Raw genomic sequence first — 17,329 nt, forward strand, 5'->3', positions numbered from 1 at the left:
CTCTGCCCCGGGGCAAGTCAGTAACTCTTCACCTTCAGTCCTCTCCCTCCCTCTGTCCTGACCAGACAAGGTCCTTTGTCCTCAGTTATAGCCGTGGATGCAGAAAAAAAGAAACTGTTTTTGGTGTTCCTGCGATCGAAAGCGCACTAGATTAAAATGCAGGAGAGGGCGAAAACATTCACAATTACACCATAGATAAAAATAATTGTATGTAGGCAGTCTTATAGACATCAGCCAAAACCATTTGTGCACAGACAGGCGGATCGCTCCAGTTTACACATTAGTAGATGCACTTGAAAACGCACAGCTACTGTAGAAGCCAGTTCCCACCTCTGCCCTTTATCCCTCCTCCCTCAGCCCCCACCCCCTGCGCCCCCTCTAATTTATGGCTCCTGGGCAGCAGACTGTACGCTGCCGGCAGCCGGCATCTGCTACGTAGACCGAAATGTCAGGCTATTGAAATCAGCGTGGCACCATTTGTTCTCAGTGCTTCCCGGCTGAATTTTTTAATAGGTGAACATGTTGGAGCAGAAGTTTGGTGTTGTCACAGGTAGCAGCACATTTCATCAGCCGGACGGATAAAATGTGATGAAAGGAGGATTCTCTCGGCATGGCCCCTGGTGTGGAAATGTTGGTCTGTCGGTTGAGCCACCACTTTGCTCCAGATTGAAATGAATGAATATTGGATAAATTGTCATTAAATTTGGCTCAGACATTCATGTTCCCCCAAGGATTAATTGCAATAACTTTGCCGTGACACTGTGGCACTTGCACTGTATCCGAAGTCACGCCCCAGCTACCATATAGTGACCTTAATTTACTCTCCGTCATTTTATTTGAGTGACACACTTCTGAGTGTATAAATGTATCCACTATATAGTGCCCTCAGAAATTCCCACAGTGGAACAAAGACGTAAGTGTCCACGGCATGTACACTGCTTTCTACTCAGAATCCCACAATGCCCTGCCCTGTTTTTTGCAGATGCGAAAATCACGTGGCACTGCCGCCGCCGGCGATGACACAAAATGGTGACGACAAGCAAGTGTCCGAAATTTCAATTTACTTCTCACTACTGAGTGAACTATTGAGTGTTTATTAGGTAGGGAGTAGCGAATGGGTGAAGGAGGGAGTGATTTCGGACACAGCCTTAGTCTCATCTAGACTAGACATACGACTGAGGCTCTGAAGGAGCTACATTTCTTTGATTTTTTTTTTTTTTTTTTGTATTTTGTGTTTATGTATTTTCTCAGGGACACCGTACCTCCCGGTCGGTGTACATTAAAATTCAAATGTAAATATACCAGATTTGTCCACACCAATGCCGATTGTAATTGCTAATTCTCATCGGTACAATCGGTTTATTGTATTTTTTGAGCAGACACTACTGCAATTACATTGAACCTCTAGCTGTTTACAGAAAGAGTCACTGTGAGCGTGCACAATGTTAAATGGTTGCGATTGATGGACCAACTCAGCTGAGTCTTTTTGCATTCTTCAGTGTGCCATTATTTAATCTACAAGTAAGCCTCTGTCTATTTCTGCCATCATCCCGCACCGTCATTATTCTGCTGTACTTTTGTGAGTGACATTAGAGTTATGCTTTGATGGTGATACAATCTGACACTAGCTTTTTAGAGTTTTTTTTTCTCTTCCTGTTTGCTTTCCAGTGGTACACTTCCAGTGAGGGTTTTCTGGTTGCCATTTGGCTTTAGAGGTCAGCAGCCAGTGGTCCCTATTGATTTCACTCAGACACTGATTGCCTCGTGTGTCCCAGTAATGAACTTTCCCTAAATCCCAGCGATGAGTTTCCCCTGATGAATTTTAAGTCAATTAGTGGTTTTAATAGATAATATTTTGTCTTTTTTTTTTTCTTTTTCCATTTTGCAACTCAATTAAAACATAAAAGATGGAGATTTTTCAAGATTTAACCAGCAGTGGGACAATAAAGTAAGAAACTGTCCTATACGGTAGTGGAAAATGCCATTTTAAATAGTGACTACGTAAGGTCCACACCATTTCTCCCTTTATAATGTTCTTCATAGAACATTATAAGGATGTATGAGATGTAAAAATATTTGTAATGAATATTTGTGCAACTTGCCAGACTATGATTTCAACAGACAGTATGATATTTTAACTTTGAAGTAACATTCACAGTAGACCTGGATTATTAAGTAGAGGCGCTCTGCTTCGGGGCATGAAATATGCCAACTGTTTGTGTAAGGTGTTGTGTTTGATGTGTTTTCCCTCCGCTGAATATACTATGCTCTCTGATATTTTCCTTTTTAATCTGAGTTTTAACAGACACACCTCGGAGTCAACACGACACGACAGTGATTTGTTGACTCGTGAATATCCTAAAGGTGAAACATCCAGTCATCAGCTGTAGGGTCGGCTGACCGAAGTGGCCTCTCAGAAACAAGTGGCAAAGGGAACGCACATCGGTGCGCTGACAATGGGGGATTAGAGGGAGCAGAATAGGGAATAGAGCAGCCAAAAAGAAACTTGTGTGGACTGGTCATCATAAATGTGTTTGATTTCATCCCAGGGAACGACTGGAAAACAGTGAGATAATGTTCCTCTATTATACATTTATACATTGCCGTAAGCAGAAATTAACTGTGAACTGCCAACAGTGTCAGCACCCTGATTTCATATATTGGTGGCATTATACAACAAGCACCAATATGCAGTGTAGTATTTTGGTTTTTAAGCCTTTGCAGTGCTCTTAAGGCCCTGATGAAGTGAATTGTGGTTTGTGGATGAGTGCTACGTTGTTTTGGATTTTTAATTTATAAAGGGCTGCAACAAACGATTATTGACTTGACCAATTAGTACGTTGATTTTTTTTTTTTTTTTTTTGGAATAATTGATTAATTATTTAGTCTACAAAATGTCAGATAATAGTGAAAAGCCATCACAATTTCTCAGATAATGTTGTCAAATTGCTTATTTTGTCAGTTTAAAACCCAAAGATTTTCAGTTCCAATGATATAAAACAGAGGAAAGCAGCTAGTCCTCACATTTCAGAAGCTTGAATCATAAACTAGTTTGAATTTTTCCTTGATAAATGGCTTAAAAAGTTATTTGATTGCCATAATTGTTGACGATTAATTTTCTGTTGCTCGTTCTTTTGCCAATTTTCAACCAACATGAACGTTGTACTTGAAACACACCATGATTTTAGATCCATCAATATTTGTTATGTACTTATAACGATTTAATAAGTACTGCTCGAGTAAATCTGCTGATCTCGTCCTGTTTGTGTCCTGAACACGGATCTATTGAGAAGTTGCCACTGAAACCCTTTCTGATGGATTAAGCAGTAACAATAATGGCGGCAACAGATTAAACTTGCAGTTCAGACTAATTTGAAGGATATATTTGCTCTTATATTATATCAAAGTTTGGTTTCAGAACTGCTATATGAATCCTGGGACATTCTTACGGGGGACTTCTGCATTGTAGCTCTTTTTGATGCAAGGTTTTATCTATACCTCATTCTCTGTCTCTGGTGACCTCTGAACTCTTCACTCTATGGTTTCTGTCTCCTCTCACAGAAGTTAACCAGTGGCCTGTTTATATCCTTTCTCCCCCAGATTACTTTATGTTCCTGGAATTTCCTTTTTTTTTATTTCTTATTTCCTCCTGCCTTTGTTGTATCTGCTCCTGTGTGACTCCTCTATTAAAGAAGGGGGGAAGCTTTATCTTTGTGTGTGTTTGTGTCTGCCTGTGGGTGTGTGGATGTGTATGTCATCTAGATCCCTCAAGCATAGAAGCTTTGATCTCTTTCTTCACTTCGCTCTGTGTGTCTGGACCCTAGCAAGACTGCTGACTCATCCTGTTGTGTGTGTGTCTGTGTGTGTGCGTGTGTGTGCGTTTGTGTGCGTGTGTGTGTGTGTGTGTGTGTGTGTGTGTGTGTGTGTGTGTGTGTGTTTCTACTAAAATAAGGAGGTGTGGTTATTCAGGGCTGAATCCAATCTTGTCATTTCTGTGAACACTAGGCTGATTAGAGATGTTGCAGCAGTCACACTTGTGACTTGTAGCTTGATACTGTTCCTCTTTTAGTCACAGTCCCTGATTTGGCCATAAAATTTTTCAAAAATGTTTTAAATATATATTTAATTGTGCAATTCTGTGATATCAACAAATGTTTATGTAAATTTTGATAGATTAAGTGTGATTTTGTCATCACTTCAAATTCATTTCTTCCAACAACAAGCGCTATTGGCAGTGTAGTTTGAGTTTCTGGGTCATGTTTTTTTGTTGTTTGGACGTGTACTGTTCCTATTTGGTGCTGTGTATTACTTCCTTCCACAGAAAGCAGTTCAACTGTGTGTTTAGTAAATGTCAGAATGTCAGTGTCTTAGATTCATATGTAGACTAAGCAATTTGCGTTGACAGTCAACACAGGGAGAAGTTCCACTAAAGAAAAGGCGGAAATATCAAGTTCTCTGTTGACAGTAGTCTCAAAAGAACAGAAAATATGGAGTCATAAGAGGCTCTACTTTTAGTACTGGGAAAAGCTGCAATCATACATGTGTACACAAGTACTTGACTAGCTAGCGGGCTATATTTGTAAGCCTGCACCCACCTTTTATTGCAAACAGGTTCTCGCTCTTTTTAGACCGTTGAAGAGGACGAGTCAAGGCGCGCGGAAGGGAAAGTGATAGTATGGAACATGAATGTACGTACGAAATTTCATGGAAAGATATTTTAGTCAGTCAGTACCAAAGTGGTAGACCAATTGACAGCTTGACAGTTTCATCCATATAGCAATGCTGCCAGTATGGCTAAAAATAAGAGCACTGAACAAAATAACTCATGAATGTTTTTAACAGTGTAAGAGTAAATTAAGTTTTGTTTTTGTTTTTCTTCATTACAGACACCTCAGTTTTCATATTGCCTTCTAACTTTTTAAAAGATACTTTGTTGTGGCATTTTGCCTTTATTCTGAAGTTGACAGCAAAGGGAAAGATATGCAACAAATGTCCCGCCGGAATTCAACTGGGGATGTTGCGATTACATGGTATGTGCCTTAGACCACTGGAGTTCAGGGACACTACATGTCTTCTAACTTTCAACCAGTATATGTGTTTATGAAATTTGCGCACCGTTGTTCGCTATAATTTCAAACCTGAGAATCTTCTGAGCCTTGCCAAAGTCTGCATAAGCTCTGATACTTGTTTTATGTCGAGAAGCTGGTCGTTCATCATTTATTACCAGATATTCAAGTTGGAATCACAGTTTGCACATTTCCTTAGTGGAGGAACTTGGAAAAGGGTATTACGTGCATCCAGGGGGTTGAGGTTTGTAGTCAGCCAGTGGTTCTTGAAGCATCTTTAAGGTTGAGCGCTCAGGTTTAGAATCTCAGCCAAAAACTATAAATATTTTACATCTGGGTAGTGCCTCCATAATAGTGTCCTTTTGCCTCTATAGTTTGTTCTTTCTGTTATGCATCCAGGTGCTGATCTGCCGTAACTACATGGGGAACATGGACATGAATGAGATCGACCACTTCATGCCCATCCTGATGAAGAGGGAAGAAGAGGCTGAGATGACACCGCTGGTCAGCCATGGCTCTGCACACTTCATGTGGATCAAACACAGCAACCTTTACTGTATCCATCTGAGTTCATATCTGAATAATATGCTTTGTTGTGTTTGTTGAAAAGGAGCGTTTGCTGTAGTCAACAGAATTTGAGTCAGGAGATCTGTGTGAATTTCCCAAGGTTGCCTTACTATCGTTTCCTTTGGCATTCCTTCTTACTACTTCAGTGTCACAACCTTCCCGTCAGTCATGTGTATTCATTATCATATCTGTAGAAAAATGAGTATGCAGTGTTGCGGAGTTTTTCAGCATCTAATACATATACAGTACCTGAATGGCTTCTTTCCTGAGCTGTGTGCAGAACCAGAGGCAGTCCTGTGCTTCAGGTCTCTGCAGCAGTCAGCTTCTGAGCTTCAGTTTTAACGCGTCACATATCACAGCCAGTTGAAAAATTGAACACAGATTCACCGTGATGTGTTCTTCACCTTTTTTCATTGCGAGACTGGGCAGTCAGACCTCCTTACACATTATTAATTCAGTATGATATTGCGGTTGTGAGTAAGTAGCATTCCCAGTGCACTGCATTAGACAACTGAGCTTTTTTCCCTCCCTGTGGCCATGTTCTCAATTGCTTGCGAGTGTGAGGCATTCTGGTAACTTTCTGTTTCATTGCATTAATTTCATAACCACCCACAGTAACTAAAATATATTCACCAAATGTCTACATCTTGTCTATTTCTGATTTAGATTCATTTGCATGTTTGCATGTCTGATTTAGACTAATTTACAGAATCTGAGCTGCATGTGCAGCTAAGATTCTCTGCTTGTCACTTGTAGATGTACAGTTTTTTTCTTAACAGTCTTTTCGTCAGTGGTGGCGATGACCAAGAAGAATGCCAACGCTGCTCTTGTGTACTCCTTTCTTTATAAAATGATAGAGGTGGGTCTGTTTTATGAGACATTAGTCCAAGTCCCTTAATTTTGGGAAGTATGCTCATTAAATATACTTGTGAAACCTAAGTCAAAAAATGACAAGTTGTGGTTTTAGGGGGGGTTATGTGCTGGACTATTTTTTGTCTGGGACCAGTGTCTACCTGGAGTCCTGCTGTCACTGTGAGCATACCAGAGAGAACCAACAGAGACTCTTGAAAGTCACAGTGCTTGGCCAAGAAATATTTTTTTAAACCTTGTTTTTTTGTTTGAATTAATCTAACAAGATTCAATATGTCAATTAGTGAGCTTTAGAGGTACTGGGAGGACGCTTTAGTTACCTTTGGACAGAACCAGTTTGGCTGTTTCCCCCTGTTTTTAGTCTTTATTAGAAGCTAAGCATAGTGGTTGGTGCCTGTGGCTTCATATTTACTGCACAGACATTGGAGTCCTGTAAATTGTGTCATTAACTTCTGGCACGAGAGCAATTAAGCATGTTTTCCAAAATGACAAACTACTCCTTTAACGTTTACTCGGCGGAAAGGGAAATAATTGGCATATTATGTACCTTAATTTTGATTTAATGTACGGTACTGTATATATAAAACTATGTACTCCTGTTTCTGAGTACAGGTATTTAAGGAGTACTTTAAGGAGCTCGAGGAGGAGAGCATTCGTGACAACTTTGTGACGGTGTACGAGCTGATGGACGAAGTGATGGACTTCGGCTTTCCTCAAACAACCGACAGTAAAATCCTACAAGAGTAAGAAAACTATGACAACACCTATGATAGTCCTCCATGCATTAAAATTCTACATTATATAGGAACATTATGTCTTAGGACAGGTTGAATCTTGGATACGAGTGGCTTATCTTGACAAAAAGAAAGGTAAAGATTGTTACAATTGACAAAACTTGAATCAATCATGCGTATTGGCAATGTGTTCTGGCATGTAATGTTGAGACTAATCCGGCTGATGAAGGTATAAGGTTAAAGTTTCAAACACTCAAAGGCCATAATTGCTGCACTCCAGTCTGATTTTAATGTTACCGCATTAGCTCAAATGGTACCTGGGAACCATGTGAGAGTTTTTCAGTGAGATAATAGCTTTGTATGTTTTAGTGTAAGTGAGCAGCAGAGAGAGAATAAGAGCACATTACTATTCTGTTTGAAATGCTATTGGCTTTTTTGGGTTTGTTTTTTTTTGTTTTTTTTTCCCCCCGTTCAACAAAGTACAGCTGGTGACTAAAGCTATAATGAATGGTGAAGCTTTATTTACTGAATGAAATGACCTGAAATAACTACTGTTCTTGGGCTCTTCAAGTGTTTTGTGTTCTTGGTGTTGTTTTGCTTCGTCGCTCCTTGGCTCGTCTGAGAGTTATTTGTTTCCAGAGGTTCAACATTCACTCTATAGCAAGCCTGCCATGCCACGGTAACATGAGATCAGTATGCACAGGTCGCTTTAATTAACAGCGACCTGTACACTGTATTTGAAACTTCCAAATTTGCACGGTATATTGTTGACTCTTTCCTTGTCTCACATGTAATTGGTCTTTCCCTGGTAATGTGTGATTGATGTTTAATTTTATGTGCTTTCCGTGCACCAAGGTCTGGCTCAAGTTGTGTGTGTTTGTGTACAGTATGTGTGTTTGGGGTCTGAATAGGGCTGATAATTACCAGGCTCCTATTGGCACCCAACCACAATGACACCATCAGCAACCACAATGACACTCCAGACTCTCACACAGCAATGTCTTGCTATTCCCTTCTCCAAGGAGACACACAAAAGTGTCATCTCTCTGTTGTTCATACACACACACATACAGACAGTACGCGCACACATTCACTGTTCCTCTCTGTCTGCACGCTGTTCCAGTTGCTGACCTTTACAAGCCCCAACCACCACAAAAACGCTCCTTTTCTCTTACATTATAACACTACCTACCTGGTTACAGTATCAATGTGTGAATGTTTGCAAGAGACTGAGCAAGTGAGACTGCGGGGATGAATATGCATCTGTTCATCTCTTCATGTGTGGGTCTTCATATGAAGGTTCGTGTGTGTGTGTGTGTGTGTGTGTGTGTGTGTGTGTGTGTGTGTGTGTGTGTGTGTGTGTGTGTGTGTGTGTGTGTGTGTGTGTGTGTGTGTGTGTGTGTGTGTGTGTGTGTGTGTGTGGGGTTATGATTGCCATTGTAATGCTAATCTGTCAGTTTGCTGCCAACCCCACTTCCAGATCCTTTCATTAGCATTTCAGAGGAGAATCAGGGCAAAACAGAACAAACAGCAGAGCAAGAAAACAACCCAACGTCAGCCCAAGCCCACTTGTCACCGCCTTTCATCTCTCAGCACTTTTAGACTTTGCTATGTGTCAACATGCATTCAAGACCCTCTAGGTGGGAGGAACTGGGGCAGAAAAAGCGGGACAAAATTTTTCCTCAATTTGTCAATCAATCTAAATCTTGTTTATTTAACACTTTTTGTTGTTGACATTAGATAGGAAATTTCTAGTTGAACCAAAAATAAGACACTTCAATTAGTGTTAATTGGTAAGTTAATAGTGTAGCTTATGATAACAATGTGTCAAATGACAATGTAAAAACAATGTGAGAATGTCAAAAAGTTGCTCCTAGTGATGAACCTACAGAGAATTAGCACCTGAATCCGTGGCTCCCCCCTTTTTTGGAGATTTATAGCAAGTTTCAGATCATCGTTTATCTGTCCGGCCCACAACTTTGGTTTACTCTCATCGCTCTCATGGGGGTTTTTCTCGGCTGCGGCAGGAAGCTGTTCTGAGATCAAGCTCTAAAACCCGACCGTACAATTTACCTGCCCAGCACCAAATTGCAGACAGATACAGTTAGCGACTAGTGGCATTTAGCCGCTAAAACCAGGTATTTCCCTCAGGAACTGGTATAGACCAAAAAAGAGCTAAAAGAGAGTGAATATTGGACTTACATTCACCAAGTGGCCATAAACACAATTCTAAATGAATCATATTTTTTGTTCTGTAACCGCTGGATGTGTAAATAAGTAACTCTTTTCTAACTTCTTTTCTAAGTTCACCATATCACCTTATAAGGTGATGATACAGTATGTCAATGTTTTGTTCACAACTTATTTCTGCTGTCCCAAAATAGCCAAAGGAATCTTTCATTGCATTTAAAGAAAAGAAGAAAACACAAGCAAAAACTTGTAATCAAGTCAGTTTCATTCATGTTGCCCAAAATCACAAATTTGCCTGAAATGCCATTGAAATTTTTGCAACATACAACACCCTCTATCTTTAGACCCTAAGTGTTTTCTCTTGTGGTGACAGTGCTTGTTGGTGTGACTAAATACTTTTTGTAATTTTGGTTACCGGAAGCACAGTGCCATCTGGAAAGGAATCTGGAGCAAGATGGACACATTATTAGTACCCAAGCTGTTGGATTTGTACATAACTGTGTGCAGCCCATCTCCCAAATTAGAAACTGCATATGGAACACACATATCATTACAGTTGTTGAATTTAGTCAACTGAAAGGAAATACTTCATACATACACATACACACAGGACATCATGCATGACATTGCTGGTAAGAATCACAAGAATGGTTTCATTCAAAAATAAGTAACAATAATGAACTGTGCCACCTCGTCTGCATCAGCACACTTTCAGTGGCTGTATCACTTCATGCACGTTGTTGCAGGCAGATTGTTTGGGGTTGCAGAATTTCCAAACAAATACACCCAGAAAAAATGGAACCATAAGTAATGAAAACTGTATTGTTACCACGTTTGCTCTACTGCTGCGGTAGCTTTGCACGTTTTTCCTCTTTTTTGCAAAAGAGGAGCTGGAGGACAGGAAACTCAAGTGGAACACCGGGTCAGTATGTCATTGACTCTGGGGAAAATGCCCAGACAACTGAAAACAGGAGAGGAGAAAAGGGGGAGAGGAGGGGTCAGAGGAATGGACACAAAAGGCAGATATGAGAGATCGCTTCAGAGATACCGTGGGTATGGTTGCGTGCATGCATCAGTGTAAATCTGTTTGTCCTCTTATTTGTGTTAGCAGTATAAAATATTAGTGCACATTTCAGTTTGAGCAATCGATGGAGTTGAATTTACATTATAACTTTATATGTATGTATAAATATATAGAATAAAGACATATTTCATTAATAGCAGATCCAAAACTGGAGTAACTGTTTTAGACATTATAGTCCAGGGAGAACTGATTGGGTTCTGCAGTAGCTTTGAAGTAGAAATGAAGCCAGTGAGAAGTAAACAGTGTTGGGGGGCAGGTGTTTGGGTAAAAACAGGCCTGGTCACATGTTGTTTATAAAAGTACATCTCCTTCTATCCTCATGGCAAGTCATTATGTTGCCCTGGACACAGTCAGAGAGGACTGGTAAAACAAACCAGCTCTCGGGCTTGGAACGCCAAGAAACCAAGAGACAACCCAGTGCACAGTTATTAGATAGACAAAGAATATTTGTCCTGATAACAGTGATGTATAAATAGAGTAAACTGTTTTTTCCACAGTCAAGGCTATACCTAATTAAGTGGAGTGCAGGGCAGTGAAATTCATTACTGATGAATCTAATGATATTTTTAAAGATGTACCAGTCAATGTTTTTATATTAACAATGGATCAAATGACTGTGTGTAATGTAAAAGAGGTCGCTCATAGGGATGAGCCCTGAGAGAATTATCAGTGGACTCTGCAGTTCCCCTAGGCTTTATGGAGTGCTTTTGTGTTTTCAGCTCATTGTTATTGTTTTTACAGCCTTTACTATTTTCACTCTCACCGCTCTCATCTGCATCGTTTCCATGTGCATACGGCAGCTATTTTAAGTGAAAAACCTCTAAAATCCAGTGCGCACTACCTGCCCAGCCACAGACAGACAAAGTTAGCAACTAGCAGGTGAACAAAACAGAGCTAAGAAGAGAGAGAGACTTTGAAATTTGCCATTTGGCCAGTAACACACCTCCAGCTGACAGTCTTTACTCCAGTTGTTAAACTTAACCAAAGTTCCCAGCAGTCCTTTGTGTATTTTGTGTATATTCATTTTCCTAAATTGTTTGGTGTCTCTAATTTAATTAAAGACGTACCTTTTCAAATAATGTCTTAGTCGCTGCATCTCAACCCACTTGAGATGATGGAAAGTTCTCCACCATCAAATGAATAAATGAATAAATAAATAAATACATTTCTTAAAGAAAGGACATCCATCAAAGCTTCAAATCCCTGCAAAATCTAAGCATATTAAAGCTGTTCTGGCGCAGAAACCTTTAAAGACACTTGATGCTGATGTTTCATTCACCAAAGCAATACTTCATAGTGTAGTAAACAAATGCATGTAAGTCAAATTATTATCTGTGGCTGGAGTCACAATGCGTTTATGCATATCTCCATTTTTCCAATAACATCCATGAATAATCCTCATACAACACAAGCTCCTTTAATTGATTCACTCTGGAATGTCTTATTTATTATTATGATGATTATGATTAATACAAAATGGAAAAAAAAACATTCATCAAGAGAGATTGGGTTCATGTTGCAAAGATAAACACGCATCCTGTTTGCTGCTGTTTCCTATTTAGATTTCTTCAAGTTAAGAGTTTTTTTTTTTTTTTGATGAGACTTAAATGGTATTACTCCTTTCTGCAGATGTTTAAAGGCGATTAAGAGATTAAATTAAAATTTAACGCTACAGCCCTTTCTGCCGCTGCATGTGTTCCACTCAGCAGGGTTACAGACTGAATTTAGAAACAGTTTGACCTGTGTAACTGCCTTTGTCTCTTTCAGGTACATCACCCAGCAGGGTCACAAATTAGAGGTTGGGGCTCCTCGACCTCCTGCCACCGTCACCAATGCTGTGTCTTGGCGGTCTGAGGGCATCAAGTACAGGAAGAACGAAGTTTTCATGGACGTCATTGAGTCAGTAAATCTACTGGTGAGGACAATGCTTGGATGAAGTTGAGCAAAAAATTATCCTCCAAGAGTAAAAACTGAGTTAAAAAGCCATAGATTTTAGATCTTTTGTTGGTTTAATTTGTATTACATTGATCATTTTTGATCATCCTATCCATAGTTTGTTAGTAGAAAACTTGTATAGTGTCAGGCAACTTCCATATTAAATTGGCTTGGTCCAGTTACCATGCAGTTGGGAATTACAGGTATTTTACTATGCATAATGCAGTATGTCTATGAATGCTTATCTCTAGTCTTACACTCGGATTACACTTAGACTTATCACACAGGTGCACCATATTGAAGAAAATGGCTACAGCATGGTTTCTTTCTCTTTTATCGAAGCCTTTACAGGGATATCATTCATCCAGTGAACAGTATGGACTGGACAAGATGTATTAGTCTGACACTCCCACAAAGGGGGTAGGACTTTTGGATATTTGACATTTAAGAAATTATTTTTCCAACACCAATAAGAGCCATTATTATGCTCCTGTTCACCAATGTTCTACGTATTGTGTAGCCCCAGTAAAAACCATAAAATGAGGCAGTTAGTTGACTTGATGTTAAGTGATGTATTGTGAGGAAATGAACCATCCAAGGACTAAAGATTTGTTCTGTGATGTCTGGATGGCACAGATTGATAGCCATGTTACTGTGATTGTTAAACAAATTTCCTGACAGCATTAGTTTTTCATTCTTTATCCATCATCATCCGTATTTTTTTGCCCGTCTTCTAAAGCTGATGGATTTTCTCGAACAGTTCCGTTTAAAATGGATGGCCTAAGTGTTTGTGTGTAGTGTGGCTAAGTGGGTGTGTCAGTGCCAAAATTGTTTTCGTCCAAACAGTTTTCGTCTTGAACTATCAACAGGCCTCAGTTCTATTTCACTGTAGTATCTTGTACTGTTTGTGTCTCTTCATTGTGCACAGTGAGGAGCGATTAACCAGTATATTTCCAAGGTATGTCAGTAAATTCAGCAGACAAAATACATTAGGATACATTAAGTTTTAGGAATACTTAACAAGTGGGATGACTATAAAGCATTTTCATCTTTTGATTTGATCTTTATCTACTTGAAATTTTTGTTGCAAAATGTATTACCTTGGTATAAAATGTTGTGAAATGTCATCCTGCATGGTTTGAAAATGGAACAAATACTATTAATGTTAACATTCTATCTTAATAAATGGTGTGGAATTTTCAGCTAATGATGTAATGATAATAATATTTACTCGTGCTAACTTGAGTTTCTGTATCCTTCTGATTTTTGCACTGTAATTCTTGCGTTACAGTGCAATGGAAGTAACAATCACCACTCAATTTAATAATACGTTATTAAGCTACGTGGTAAACTCCATCAAAGAAACGTTTTCTATTTTTCATCAAGGAGTGCAGGCCAGGACTCAGATTGCCTAGCAAAAGAAACAGAACACCTTTGTAAAGCTGCAAAGAAGAGAGATAAATCTCTTTTCAAATCTCTTGTCCATGAAGCAACATCTTGTACTACTGCAGTCCCCACTTCCTCTTCTGTAATAATGAACGTTTTAGAATTTTTTTTCAGAGCTTCTTCATGCTGATAGCCTTTCATAACCCAGATGAGCAGATCTGACTGTAAAGATGATATGATAGCCATTAAAAAATATTTAAGAATCATCACAATGGTGTTATTCGGATATAAATGAACACTTATTAAACACTGTTGTCATGTTTAATGTAATTCTTTGCTCTTCCTCCTGTAGGTGAGTGCCAATGGCAGCGTCCTGCGCAGTGAAATAGTGGGCAGCATTAAGCTCAAAGTTGTCCTGTCGGGGATGCCTGAACTCAGACTGGGCCTCAATGACAAAGTGCTGTTTGAAATCACAGGCAGTAAGTAACAGTGAGTCAGTCTCAGTGCCTACAGGTAATCGTGTGTAGAAACATTTATGAGGAAGCAGAACAATCATGTAGACAGTGGACTGAAACACACTCAGCAAAGATGTGAGAGGAGAAATTGGAAAAGTCAGCGTGTACAGTTATGTCTTAAAATACTGTGAGCTGCATGTGTTGACAAAATCTAATTTTGACATCGATTGTAATTTTTGAAATGTTTAACGTATGTGGGTCAATAGTTCCCAACCCTTTTTGTCTGATGCACTGCACCCCCACAGCTCTGTCAGATGAGCTCCTGTACCCCTTCATCTACATATATACAAATGTGGATGTTATTTAGCTGTGTTGATTATATAAAAGCTGATATTGCTACAGTGGTTTTTATACGATGTCCTGGAGTAATTGACATTTAGGCTTGGTCTCAGTAGTCGCAAAAGTACACAACTATTTATCATGACAAAATAATTCTGATGCTTGATTAGCAGTAAAATACATCACATCCTTACATGAAAAAAGTATATTGTATAAAATCCAGTGGCAAGTGTTATATGGAATCGGGTTAGAGGTCACAAGTTCATCATGTGATCTTTCGTACCCTATATACGTTTTCATATATTTTTATTTAAATTTTATAGAATAATATTTAAATTCCCAAATTAAAAAATATGTTTGTAAATATGCTACTAGTTGATGGTCAAGCACTTGCCTCTTCAGTCACTACTCACCTTAAACTCACCCTCACTCTTTCACCTTCAGCTCCTCTTTCTGTCTTAACCCTTCACTCCTACAACCCCACACTCAGCTTTGCTTTCATCCTTCCTCATCTTCTACATCTCCCTGTGTCTATCCTAGTGCCTTCTAGTCCTCCTTCGCCCCCCTCCCCCGTCTCCTTACTGAAGGGGAAAGGCTCCATCACTGTCTTGTCTCTTTGCCTCTGAGTTAATCCTCACCCCAGGCTACAGCCCTGCAGATGAAAGGTTAGGGGTCTGTGGATATCCTGTATATGCAGCCCACAATTCCCCTGCTGTGTGTTGCAGTCTGGGAAATAACATATCCTCAGAAATAATGATCAGAAATAATGATCAAAAAAAGCAGACAGACAGATACAGAAACACACACACTCACGCTGAATATTAATGCAAATATTAAAATGTGTTTTGCAATCTAATCTTCAGCAGTTCCACTTTTTACAAATCAATCCCCAGTTATTTGGTGATTATCATATTTGCGTGATGTGCATTTTTTATCACAGCTGGATGCAGACAGACTGTAAGTATATAAATCGTCAAACACTGCCCTCTGCTGGCCGAAGTGTGGAAGTAATTGAAAACTGGTGCATAGCCTATAAAAAGCCAGTTTTAGACATTACTTAGACAGGTCAAACACTGTAGTCTATTATCTGAAATTTTTGGTCATTTACATCATCTACATCGCTGCTCAAAAAGTCCCTAGGATTAATCACAATAACTTATCAGAGGTGTTGCCTGTTTGTTTGAATCTTGTGGATGTGATTTTTTTGGCAGTAATTTTTTTTCCCCAGAGATGACAGAAAGATATTTTAAAAATATTTTCAGCCTGTATGAGGACAGTATGAGCTCATTGCTCGCTGCTATGGCTGCAACTAACAATTATTTTCACTATCAATTATTCTGCTAATTATTTTCTCAGTTGCTCATCTTTTCCATAAAATGTCTTGACTATTAAAAATGCCCAAAATGACATCTTCAGATTACTTATTTTGTCTAACCAACATCCAAAAAGTAGAGATTTTCTATATACATATGATATCATATAAAACAAACGAAAAGCAGTAAATCTTTAGACTTGCGAAGGTGGAAATATATGACATTTTTTGTTTGAAAGATTACTTAAAAAACTAAGCAACTATCAAAAGAGTTGCGGATTGAATTTTCTACGGAGTGGATAATCCACTGTCAGATCTACAGGCTACATATCATCTGCCTCCAACCTCCAAAGGCTAAGAATTGTTTATTAAATTGTCCCTTGGGCCACCCAAAGCACTGTAATATCTTTGGAGAGAAACAATTACCAAATGTCACTATAAAACTGTTTCCTGTGTCTTTTTTTTTTTTTTTTTTTTTGCTGTGCAACAGCAGACAGAAAACAGATTAGGTTCTTCCTGTCTGCTGCTGTGTATTAAAAGCACGGAAACTGGTGAGAGCAGCTATAAAGGCAAACCACAGGGGGACACTGCTGCATCTTCACTCCTCCCTTGACACGTCCACAAACACACACACCTGTCTCTTCTTCCGACCCCTTAGATCCTAGCAATGACAGAAAGTCTTCCATTTGAACTTTCATTTTCTTGTCTCGTCTTGATAACGCTGCATGCAAGCGTGAGTGTAGTGTCTGTATTTCTAAAGGGCCTCCCTGCTTGTACAGGACTGTTGTGCTCTCTCTAGACCCTGACCTCAGCCAGTCCCCGTTGGTGCATGAGGAAGTGTCACACACGCACGCAGTCAGACGCACAAAAGCAAAATCAATGGAGAAACGTGCAAGTTAACCACATCTGTTAACACAGGCAGGCATAAACCCATGCACGTACACACACTCAGGAGAGAGAACAATGAACAATAAAACTAATACAAATACAAATACACACACACACACACATATTCTCCCAGAGACAACAGGTTGCTATCAGTGCAGGTGAACTGGGCTTTAGCTGAAGGCCCACAGGCCCACAGTCATTATAGCGGTTTTCCACCACTCAGCACCCTCCATTAACCACAAAGGAGGAGAACATTGAGCTTCCTCCAGCAGACTACAGATGCTACCATTAAAGAGGTTGCGCTTTTAACTGCCTATTGCAACAGTGCCGCATTCTTGCTCCACCCTTGAGGGCAATCATCTGGAAAATTCTAATTATTTTTCACGATGAAAATGGTCTATGCGACACAATCTGTTGATTTTTTTTTATTTTTTTCTGGTTTTTATTTTATTTATTTATTTATTTTTTCAGCCTCTGTAGCAGTCCAGCATTAGAGATATAGG

The 17,329-nt window shown here is 39.4% G+C and overlaps 1 protein-coding gene across 1 annotated transcript in view; it reads left to right on the forward strand.

The window, feature by feature from the left end:
• ap1m3 (adaptor related protein complex 1 subunit mu 3) overlaps positions 1-17,329 on the forward strand; it is a 28,024-nt gene that overhangs the window by 1,290 nt on the left and 9,405 nt on the right. Inside the window, exons 2-6 of the mRNA XM_040128827.1 lie at positions 5,466-5,622; positions 6,425-6,492; positions 7,116-7,246; positions 12,279-12,426; positions 14,185-14,311. Coding sequence (XP_039984761.1) covers positions 5,466-5,622; positions 6,425-6,492; positions 7,116-7,246; positions 12,279-12,426; positions 14,185-14,311 — 631 coding nt within the window. The remainder of the gene's footprint in view (positions 1-5,465; positions 5,623-6,424; positions 6,493-7,115; positions 7,247-12,278; positions 12,427-14,184; positions 14,312-17,329) is intronic.

This window comes from Xiphias gladius, chromosome 6 (assembly GCF_016859285.1).
Source record: "Xiphias gladius isolate SHS-SW01 ecotype Sanya breed wild chromosome 6, ASM1685928v1, whole genome shotgun sequence".
In the NCBI taxonomy this organism is placed as follows: Eukaryota; Metazoa; Chordata; class Actinopteri; order Istiophoriformes; family Xiphiidae; genus Xiphias; species Xiphias gladius.